We start from the raw sequence: 11,590 nt of genomic DNA, 5'->3' as shown, positions 1-11,590 counted from the left end.
GTTAATCAGTATAAAGTGCATGTGTTTTCTTATTAAATAAGTGCTTTATAAAAGGTACCAATGTCCAGGGACAGCATTACCACCACAATCCAATAATGACCCAGTTACTATTGGGGGAATGGAACCAGAGAGGAAGCTTGTGTTACCTTTCTCACATCACTACAGTATTCATTTCAACAGACCTTTTACACACCCCTGTGTTAGAGCTCAATATATACCCAAGACTATATAGAGGGTCAGGCTGTTGTAATGCCCAGTTGATTATGTAAATAGTCTTGTAGACTATATAGAGGGTCAGGCTGTTGTAATGCCCAGTTGATTATGTAAATAGTCTTGTAGACTATAATGAGGGTCAGGCTGTTGTAATGCCCAGTTGATTATGTAAATAGTCTTGTAGACTATATAGAGGGTCAGGCTGTTGTAATGCCCAGTTGATTATGTAAATAGTCTTGTAGACTATAATGAGGGTCAGGCTGTTGTAATGCCCAGTTGATTATGTAAATAGTCTTGTAGACTATAATGAGGGTCAGGCTGTTGTAATGCCCAGTTGATTATGTAAATAGTCTTGAAGACTTTAATTTAGATATGTTTATTTCACATCCATGAAGTAGATACAAAATGTAACGGTATTCTTCCGTCGAAGGAGAGTCGGACCAAAATGCAGCGTGGTTAGTTCGATACATGTTTAATGAATGAATAAACACGACAAATACAAAAACAAGAAACGGACCGTGAAAACCTATACAGTCTGTCTTGTGGTAACACACACAGAGACATGAACAATCACCCACAAAACACACAGTGAAACCCAGGCTACCTAAATATGGTTCCCAATCAGAGACAACGAGAATCACCTGACTCTGATTGAGAACCGCCTCAGGCAGCCATAGACTATGCTAGACACCCCTACTCAGCCACAATCCCAATACCTACTAAAACCCCAATACAAAAACACAACACAAAATAAACCCATGTCACACCCTGGCCTGACCAAATAAATATATAAACACAAAATACTAAGACCAGGGCGTGACACTAAATAACCTCACTATTTTTTCAGCTTTTAAAATGTTTATTTGATTTTATAAAGCATTCTCACACCCAGACTTTTGACATTATTCTATGTATCACACTTCCAAAAGTCTTTAAAAATATTTAATGCACCAGTTTTAAAAAAAAGTCTCGTTCGTAAGTGATGTCTGAGTGTTGGAGTGAGCCCCTGGATATCTGTAATATTAAAAAACACAACACAGTTGTACAGTCTGGTTTGCTTAATTTAAGGAATTTGAAATTATTCATACTTTTACTTTTGATGGAGTATATTTTAGCAATTACATTTTAATACATAAATGTATATTTTAATTATTATATTTATTCATACTTTTGATTCTTAAGTATATTTACAACCAAAAGCTTTTAGACTTTTACTGAGGTAGTATTTTACTGGGTGACTCACTTTTACTTGAGTAATTTTCTATTAAGGTTTCATTACTTTCACTCAGTATGACAGTTAGGTACATTTTCCACCACTGGATGTATGTACTCGTGGTTTCCTCCATACCCCAGTCCTCCCATCAGCATGAAACAGCAGGAACAGGGATTCATCAGACCAGGCAGCATGTTTCCAATTTTCCAGTGTTCACATTCCTTAGCCCACCTGGTCTGTCATGGAAAAAGCAGGTGTCCTTAAATGTTTTTTTTTTACAATAGTGAGATCTACGCTTCATTTGATCCAATTCAATGTTGCCAATTATTTAATGACATGAGAATGAAGTGGAGTGTCTAATCTTAGCTGGTCTGAGAGAACTGATGAGGCTTCTCTCCTTTATGTACACATTGGTGTCTTTTTAAATGGCCCAATCTGTAGAATATCTTCTCACAGTCAGTGCTTTGATAAGGCTTCGGTCAACTATGTATTTTCCAATCGGGAGAAACTCTTGCCACATTAAGAGCAGGAGTAAGGCTTCTCTCCAGTGTGAATTCTGACAAACTTTTAGGTCAGTTGATGTTGTGAAACATTTTACACAATCAGAGCAGGATTAAAGCTTCACTCCTGTATGCATACGTTCATGTCTTTTTAAGTTGTACAGTTTAGAGAAACTCTTTCCACAGTCAGAGCAGGAGTAAGGCTTCTCTCCTGTATGTATACGTTCATGTGTTTTTAAGTCCCCCAGTTTAGAGAAACTCTTTCCACAGTCAGAGCAGGAGTAAGGCTTCTCTCCTGTGTGTGTTCTCTGATGAACGTTTTGCTCAGTTGATGTTCTGAAGATTTTTTCACAGTAAAAGCAGGAGTAAGGCTTCTCTCCTGTATGTACACGTTCATGTGTTTTTAAGTCACCCAGTTGAGAGAAACTCTTTCCACAGTCAGAGCAGGTGTAAGGCTTCACTCCTGTATGTATAAGTTCATGTCTTCTTAAGTGGCCCAGTTGAGAGAATCTCTTTCCACAGCCAGAGCAGGAGTAAGGCTTCTCTCCTGTGTGTGTTCTCTGATGAACTTTTTGCTCAGTTGATGTTTTGAAGCATTTTTCACAGTCAGAGCAGGAGAAAGGCTTCTCTCCTGTGTGTATACGTTCATGTGTTTTTAAGTCGCCCAGTTGAGAGAAACTCTTTCCACAGTCAGAGCAGGTGTAAGGCTTATCTCCTGTGTGATTTCTCTGGTGAACTTTTAGAGCAGTTGATCTTTTGAAGCATTTTTCACAGTCAGAGCAGGAGTAAGGCTTCTCTCCTGTGTGTGTTCTCTGATGAACTTTTCGATCTGTTGATGTTTTGAAGCATTTTTCACAGTCAGAGCAGGAGTAAGGCTTCTCTCCTGTGTGTGTTCTCTGATGAACTTTTCGATCTGTTGATGTTTTGAAGCATTTGTCACAGTCAGAGCAGGAGTAAGGCTTCTCTCCTGTGTGTGTTCTCTGATGAACTTTTTGCTCAGCTGATGTTTTTAAGCATTTTTCACAGTCAGAGCAGGAGTAAGGCTTCTCTCCTGTATGTATATGTTCATGTGTTTTTAAGTGGCCCAGTTGAGAGTATCGCTTTCCACAGTCAGAACAGGAGTAAGGCTTCTCTCCTGTGTGTGTTCTCTGATGAACTTTTTGATCAGATGATGTTCTGAAGATTTTTTCACAGTAAAAGCAGGAGTAAGGCTTCTCTCCTGTATGTACACGTTCATGTGTTTTTAAGTTGTACAGTTTAGAGAAACTCCTCCCACAGTCAGAGCAGGAGTAAGGCTTTTCTCCTGTGTGTGTTCTCTGATGAACCTTTAGAGCAGTTGATCTTTTGAAGCATTTTTCACAGTCAGAGCAGGAGTAAGGCTTTTCTCCTGTGTGTGTTCTCTGATGAACCTTTAGAGCAGTTGATCTTTTGAAGCATTTGTCACAGTCAGAGCAGGAGTAAGTCTTCTCTCCTGTATGTATGCGTTCATGTCTTTTTAAGTTGTACAGTTGAGAGAAACTCGCCCCACAGTCAGAGCAGGAGTAAGGCTTCTCTCCTGTATGTATATGTTCATGTCTTTTTAAGGTGCACAGTTGAGAGAAACTCGCCCCACAGTCAGAGCAGGGGTATGACTTCTCTCCTCGGTGCACTCTCTGATGAACTGTCAGAGCCTTTGAGGTTGTGAATCTCTTCCCACAGTCAGTACAGGAAAACAGATTCTCTCCTGTGTGTATTTTTACATGTAATTTTAGCTTTGATAGAATTGAAAAATTCTCCTCACAATGTGGACAGTGGTGAGACCTCTTAGCTCTGTGATCTTCCTGCTGTTTCTCTCTGGATGTAGAGAATGTCTCAACATGGTCTCCTGTGAGAACAACATCAGAAGAACCAGTCAGTTGTGTGATATACACTACAGGTCAAAAGTTTCAGAACACATACTCATTCAATGGTTTTTCTTTATTTTGACTATTTTCTACATTGTATAATAGTGAAGACTTCAAAACTATGAAATAACACACATGGAATCATGTAGTAAACAAAAAAGGTGTTAAACAATTAAAAATACATTATAACTGAGATTCTTCAAATAGCCACCCTTTGCCTTGATGACAGCATTGCACAATATTGGTATTCTCTTACCTTGAGAAAGAGATTTCTCAATCTTATCTTCTTCATCTTTAATGCTGACATTCAGCTCCATTGTTTGACTGCAATCTTCCAGCTTCACTGATGTCATCTCTGGATCCTGCAGTGCAAACTGGGGTCCACTGTCACATTTAGGACCCAGTGACTGTAGGTCTGGACTCAGTGTGGAAGGAGAGAGGCAGGCTGGGTTTGTCCTCACTATTGATGTTACCGGCCTCAGACTTAATTCCAGTTGTCCTGTAGTAACATTGAGAAACAGAGAAAGTTGTCTTGACAGTTCTGGCACTTTATTCAAAAAAAAAATATTTATTCTTGTTAAATGATCTATTTCAGTGCTGGACTTGGACTGAAATAGGTGCTGGTAATCATTTTTAGGTGCAGGAGCTCCACAATACTGTTAATATTCTGTCCAAGTCAAACACTGATCTCATTGCAATAGATCTGGTAGATAAGCATTTAGAACAAAACATGAATTCATTGCAATTAGACAAAGTACCTGCTCAGATATCTCAAATAAATTGATTGAATGGATGTACATAATTTCCTCAGACAAACTGTTGTGGAAAATTGCAAGATTGTTATAATGCTTGTATTGCACTATAATGGTTGTTTTATTCGACAGAATAGAGTATTCTGTTAACTATTGTGTGTGTTCCACTGAGGATGGGCCTCTATGATAGAGCACTGACAGAGGAGATTTACAATGTCTTTGGGTGTTAAAACCTAAAGAGCATTACAGATAACATGAGGTAATGTTTTTGTGCTATGAAGTACCAGGAACGAGATTAGAACCTCATCTTAGGGACCAAACTGAACGATAATTAATAATGAATGCTATCTGTCTATGGGATACTCCTCTCTCTCAAGTAAAAGTCTCTCTTTGTGAACTGTTCATAAGATCTGTGGTTCGTCATGTAAATTGAGAGGGGTGTATCTTGGCTATAAAAGTTCTTTGTACTTTTCTGTTGTGACTTTGATGGTTCATTAGAGAAGGCGCATCATTGAAAGTCAAAGGCTATTGCAAAGCTCTTATTATTAAAGATGTAGTTTAAGTATAACTCTGACTGGTGTGTGAAGTTTAACTCCCCTCATTTGGTAAAACAGAAATATGCGACCACAAAACCCAAAGTATCTAACTATGTGACTTGTAAAATAGTTTATCACGTTCTTCACTCAGTTTGACACAACACAACACATCAAACCTTTACCAAACGTGATAATACCTAAACAGGTTTGTTACCTAGCATGGTATAACATGTTGTTTGGATATTAGGAAGTTTAAACCGGCTATTACATACCTGTAGTAATAAATAGAAACCAACACAAAGGTTCTTGACATCACAGTTCTGGCTCTTTCTTTATTCTGAAGAATGGTGCGTGCCTGCCTGGAACTTACTGTTCTCCCACTACCACAGTGCACCCACAGGTAGAACAACGAGACATATATTTCACTGGATGTAGGAATGTTAAGCATTTGCTTAGTGTTTCCACTCACCAATAAATATGGTAGTGAGAGGAAGCCCAGTGGCTGGCAGTGAGACAAGATGGATTTTGGCCGACATTCTGCAAATGTTCTAATCAATGAAACATCTGATCTTAAGGGAAAAAGACACGTTTATGGCTGTATCACTTAGTTTCCTACCTGGCAGTTAACTTCTTGGATATAGGGGGCACTCTTTTAATTTTTGGATAAAAAAACGTTCCCGTTTTAAACAAGATATTTTGTCACGAAAAGATGCTTGACTATGCATATATGCATATAATTGACAGCTTTGGAAAGAAAACACTCTGACGTTTCCAAAACTGCAAAGATATTGTCTGTGAGTGCCACAGAACTGATGCTACAGGCGAAACCAAGATGAAATTTCAAACAGGAAGTGCCCTAGATTAGGCTAGTAAGGCTAGTAAATGTCTCCTTATAGGTCTCCTTATATGGCTGTGAATGGGCCAGGAATGAGCTTACACTTTGTCGTTTCTCCAAGGTGTCTGCAGCATTGTGACGTATTTGTAGGGATATCATTGGAAGATTGACCATTTTACACTACATCTACCAGGTGCTCGCTTGGTGTCCTCCGTCGCAATTATTGCGTAATCTCCAGCTGCGTCTATTTTTCCATTTGCTTCTGAGGAGAAACCCAACTGCCACGAATGATTTATCATCGAATAGATATGTGAAAAACACCTTGAGGATTGATTCTAAACAACGTTTGCCATGTTTCTGTCGATATTATGGAGTTAATTTGGAAAAAAGTTTGGCGTTGTAATGACTGAATTTTTGGGGTTTTTTGTTAGCCAAACGTGATGAACAAAACGGAGCGATTTCTCCTACACAAATAATATTTTTGGAAAAAATGACACTCAGTTAGATAGCAAATGTTCCTCATTGAAAACATCCGAAGTTCTTCAAAGGTAAATTATTTTATTTGAATGCTTTTCTTGTTTTTGTGAAAATGTTGCCTGCTGAATGCTAGGCTAGCTATCAATACTCTTACACAAATGCTTGTGTAGCTATGGTTGAAAAGCATATTTTGAAAATCTGAGATGACAGTGTTGTTAACAAAAGGCTAAGCTTGTGAGTGAATATATTTCTTTAATTTCATTTGCGATTTTCATGAATAGTTAACGTTGCGTTATGGTAATGAGCTTGAGGCTATGATTACGCTCCCGGATGCGGGATTGCTCGACGCAAGAAGTTAAGATACAATATTTGTTCAGATGTGTAGGAGGAGACACAGCCTAGGAGAAAGGGTTAAATATCAGTGCTTGTGTGAGTATGTCTTTGTCTAATGCAGCTGTATTGATCCTCTGGGAAGAATAAACTTGGTTTGAGCTTTCATAGAGTCCGTAAAGTTCTTACTCTGAGAATTAGAACCTAACAATACTAAGTAACAAAATGGTCCATACATATATAGCGTTATCGTAGTATATATACCATGATACCTTAATGAACCAAGAAAGTATCAAAGATCAGAAATGAACAGCCTGTGGAGAAAAAGCGATACCATTGAATAATGTGCTACGTTACCCAGAGGCCCTTTGCACATTATGTTAGGCTTGCATGTGAGTGACAATCATTTTAGTCCAAGGATATGATTGAAAATCCTCCATTATTCTTAAATGGAAGAAGTTTGGAACCACCAATAATCTTTCTAGAGCTGGCCGTCCGGCCAAACTGAGATCAGGGGAGAAGGGCCTTGGTCAGGGAGGTGACTGGGGGACTAATCAGGATCGAGTGGAAAGATGAAAGGAGCAAAATACAGAGAGATCCTTGATGAAAACATGCTCCAGAGTGCTCAGGAACTCTGACTGGGGCGAAGGTTCACCTTCCAACAGGACACCAACCCGAAATACACAGCCAAAACAACGCAGAAGTGGCTTCGGGACAAGTCTCAATGTCCTTGAGTGGCTCAGCCAGAGCCCAGACTTGATCTCTTGAGAGACCAGAAAATAGCTGTGTGCCGACACTCCCCATCTAACCTGACAGAGCTTGAGAGGATCTGCAGAGAATAATAGGAGAAACTCCCAAAATACAGGTGTGCCAAGCTTGTAGCGTCATACACAAGAAGACTCGAGTCTGTAATCACTGCCAAAAGGTGCTTCAACAAAGTACTGAGTAAAGGGTCTGAATACTTATGTAAATGTGTTATAACATTGAGAGAAAAAGTTATCATTTTGTTTACATTTCTAAAAACCTGTGTTTGCTTTGTCATTATGGGGTAGTGTGTAGATTGATGAGGGAAAAAACAATCTATTTTTTAATAAGGCTGTAACATAACAAAATGTGGAAAAAGTCATGGGGTCTGAATAATTTTCCAAATCACTGTGTGCTGAATCCTTTCAGCAAGGTTGCTTCCCCTCCTCTCTAAGGAGTGTTTTACTCTTATTCTGAAGCTGGATAATCACCAACAAAATGTGAAAGTTCAGACCGATTTCTCTTCTGAAATCCGACTAAAGAATTTGTGCTAAAGCCTTTAGCCACGAGATTGGACAGAGTTCTCCCATATCTAATACACAAAGAACAAAATGGCTTCGTGAAAAACCATCAAGGTTTTCACAATGTGAGGAGAGTACTAAACATAGGGGACCCTTCACATGTGCACTGATACTGCCATACTCTCACTTGATGCAGAGAAGGCATTCCATAGAGTTGAGTGGTCTTATTTCAAGTGCTTAAGAGATTTGGGAACTACTTCTGTAAATTGATTAAGATATGATATACAGACCCCACTGCAGAAGTTGAACTAACAACTTGTTTTCACAATTTTTCATCTTTTTAGGGGGATGAGACAAGGATGTCCGGCCAGTCCAGGGCTCTTTCTTTTAGCTATAGAATCCTTTGCCATTGCAGTAAGGGCCCAAAAGTCAATTAGTGGAATTAAAACATCAGATTTCGAACATCGAGTGGACCTGTATGCTGATGATACCCTCTTATTCCTAACAGATCTAAAGAACCCTTCCCTCTCCAATTGTTTTATTTAACCAGGAAAAGCCTATGCGCAGACAGACGCTCCTAACCTTCAGTGTGCACCAGCGCTGGCGTAGCAGGCCTTGCGCGCAGACAGACGTTCCTAACCTTCAGTGGTCACCAGCGCTGGCGTAGCAGGCCTTGCGCGCAGACAGACGCTCCTAACCTTCAGTGGTCACCAGCGCTGGCGTAGCAGGCCTTGCGCGCAGACAGACGCTCCTAACCTTCAGTGGTCACCAGCGCTGGCGTAGCAGGCCTTGCACACAGACAGACGCTCCTGACTCGGCAAGTTCCAACTCCAGAAAGGTGTCGGAAAATAAAGGTTAAATAAAATAAAAACAACTCTGCTCCCTTTAAGACACTAAAGAAGAATACTATTAATCCCTTTGTTAAAAACACCAACTTAATGGCACAAAGTACAGCAATAGCTGGGTGAATCCCCTGTATTATCCAGTTTTACACCCATTTGGTGGAATGACAATTTCACACCTGGTAAAATGACTAGGGGTTTAAATAACGGCCAAGAAAAGGTATTGTTAAAGTAATGGACTGGTTTAAAGAATTGACAACGACAGGTATTGTTAAAGTAACGGACTGGTTTAAAGAATTGACAAGGACAAGTATTGTTGGGGCGGCAGGTAGCCTAGTGGTTAGAGCGTTGGACTAGTAACCGAAAGGTTGCAAGATCGAATCCCCAAGCTGACAAGGTAAAACAATATCTGTTGTTCTGCCCCTGAACAAGGCAGTTAACCCACTATTACATTGGGTCTTGGGTCCTGGGTCTTGGGTCTGGGTCTTGGTGTTGGTCTTGTCTGGTCCTGGGTCCTGGGTCTGGGTCTTGGATCCTGGGTCTGGGTCTTGTCTGGGTCTTGGTCTTGTCTGGGTCTTGGGTCTTGGTCTTGTCTGGGTCCTGGGTCTGGGTCCTGGGTCCTGGGTCTTGGTCTTGTCTGGGTCCTGGGTCTGGGTCCTGGGTCTTGGGTCCTGGGTCTTGGGTCCTGGGTCTGGGTCTTGGTGTTGTCTGGGTCCTGGGTCCTGGGTCTGGGTCCTGGGTCTGGGTCCTGGGTCTGGGTCCTGGGTCCTGGGTCTTGTCTGGGTGGCCATTGTTGATAATAAGAATATGTTCTTAAAACTGACTTCTCTAGTTAAATAAAACGGTTTTTTAAAAATAATAAGAATTTTTTTTTTAAGTTATGGACTGGTTTAAAGAACAATAAATAAAAAAAGAGGGTCTCATGTCATTTGAAGAACTAAAGGGAAGATTTAACGTGAAGCTTTTCCAGTCCAAAACAATCAGCCCTACAACCTCCTTTGACCACATTAGAAACGCTCTCTGTTAATGTGTGTTATGGGAGAGGTCACATGACGTCATTACATGGGAAAATATCACCCTTGTTAAGCTCCACAAATTTGACCCTAATACCTCAGACCTGTGTGTTAAATGTAACACGCATTTACACACCTTGTATCATTGCCTGGACGAATGTGCTGAGATTCAAACATTTGACCTCAGTACTAAGCTACATCTCTGAGATGACCTCAACCCCATTACCACTAATCCCTAAACTATGCCTCCTAAATCTTTACACAGATAATCTCTTTACATAGGAGAGAAAATAAAATGGTTGACCTCTGTCTATTACAAGCTAGATGTTCAATTGCTCTCCACTGGAAGTAAGTCAGTTCCCCCTCACTTGGTCATTGGTTAAAATAATTTACATCAAGCCTGGTTTTTGAAAAATGTACTTATATAGTGAAGAAGAAAGCCCCAGAGTTTCATAATATTTGGGATCTGTTTTATGAGTTTTTGCAAGCCAGTGATGCTGTAGAAGCCAGTGATGCTGTAGAGGCCAGTGATGCTGTAGAAGCCAGTGATGCTGTAGAGGCCAGTGATGCTGTAGAAGCCAGTGATGCTGTAGAAGCCAGTGATGCTGTAGAAGCCAGTGATGCTGGCTTGACGTACAGTACCATTGGAACTGTAAAACTGTATGCAACTATTTTATGTGAATTTTGGCGATAGTCGAAATGCAATCTGCATTATCTGCGACTGCACATTATACTTTTATATTTTTATTATTTGGAAATGTTTTGGTGCCCTTCCCCAGATCTGTGCCTCAACATAATCCTTTCATGGAGTTCTACGGACAATTCCTTCGACCTCACGGCTTGGTTTTTGCTCTGACATGCACTGTCAAATGTGGGACCTTATATAAACAGGTGTGTTCCTTTCTAAATCATGTCCAATCAATGTAATTCACCACAGGTGGAATCTCAATCAAGTTGTAGAAACATGTCAAGGATGATCAATGGAAACAGGATGCACCTGAGTTTAAGGTGGAGTCTCATCGCAAAGGGCCTGAATACTGATGTAAATAAAGGTATTTCTGTTTTGAATTTTTAAAACATTTACAAACATTTCTATAAACCTGTGTTTCCTTTGTGAGGAACATTGATGACCTTTTTTCATTCAATTTTAGAATAAGGCTGTAACGTAACAAAATGTGGAAATAGTCAAGGGGTCTGAATACTTTCCGAATGCACGGTATGTATACATAGAAGAAAGCTGTGCAAAACAAAAGTGGAATAAAACTATTCTAAAAGTGGGTAAGATGGGGCGTGTGATCCTCCACTCACTATCGCAAGAGTTAGTAACTACACACACACACACATTTCATAGAACTTTAAAACCCTACTTCACTAAATAATTGATCACTCCAGATATCCCAGTGAATAAATGTTGAGTCTCACAGCAAAGGGCCTGAATACTGATGTAAATAAAGGTATTTCTGTTTTGAATAAAAGAACAAACATTTCTCCCCAAAAAATGTTTGCTTTGTAATTATGGGGTATTGTGTGCAGATTGATGAGGAACTTTTTATTTAATCAATTTTAGAATAAGGCTGTAACGTAACAAAATGTGGAAAAAGTCAAGGGGTCTGAATACTTTCTGAATGTACTGTATGTATTTATATCAGTAGGCTGTGCAATACAAAGGGGGAATAAAACTATTCTAAAAGTGGGTCAGAGTTGAAAGCTAAAAAAGGGGGAGGGGGGGGG

The 11,590-nt window shown here is 39.9% G+C and overlaps 1 protein-coding gene across 1 annotated transcript; it reads right to left on the bottom strand.

The window, feature by feature from the left end:
- Positions 1 to 1,398: 1,398 nt before the first annotated feature.
- On the bottom strand, positions 1,399 to 4,331 carry LOC116373892 (oocyte zinc finger protein XlCOF7.1-like). The gene is made up of 2 exons (XM_031822188.1): positions 4,066 to 4,331; positions 1,399 to 3,790 (listed from the first exon to the last, which is right to left on the bottom strand). The coding sequence occupies exons 1-2, from the start codon at positions 4,160 to 4,162 to the stop codon at positions 2,040 to 2,042; spliced, it is 1,848 nt and encodes a 615-aa protein (XP_031678048.1). The 5' UTR covers positions 4,163 to 4,331; the 3' UTR covers positions 1,399 to 2,039.
- Between the last annotated feature and the right edge of the window lie 7,259 nt (positions 4,332 to 11,590).

Source organism: Oncorhynchus kisutch, unplaced genomic scaffold (genome assembly GCF_002021735.2).
Source record: "Oncorhynchus kisutch isolate 150728-3 unplaced genomic scaffold, Okis_V2 scaffold4085, whole genome shotgun sequence".
NCBI classification, from domain to species: domain Eukaryota; kingdom Metazoa; phylum Chordata; class Actinopteri; order Salmoniformes; family Salmonidae; genus Oncorhynchus; species Oncorhynchus kisutch.
This window is presented reverse-complemented; position numbering and strand designations above follow the sequence as displayed.

What these genes read in the sequence shown, in the direction of transcription:
- LOC116373892 (XM_031822188.1), bottom strand. Translation starts at nt 4,162, where the DNA reads ATGACATCAGTGAAGCTGGAAGATTGCAGTCAAACAATGGAGCTGAAT. An exon ending in TGAGAAATCTCTTTCTCAAG is followed by an intron (nt 3,791 to 4,065) that starts GTAAGAGAATAC and finishes TTGTTCTCACAG; the next exon opens with GAGACCATGTTGAGACATTC.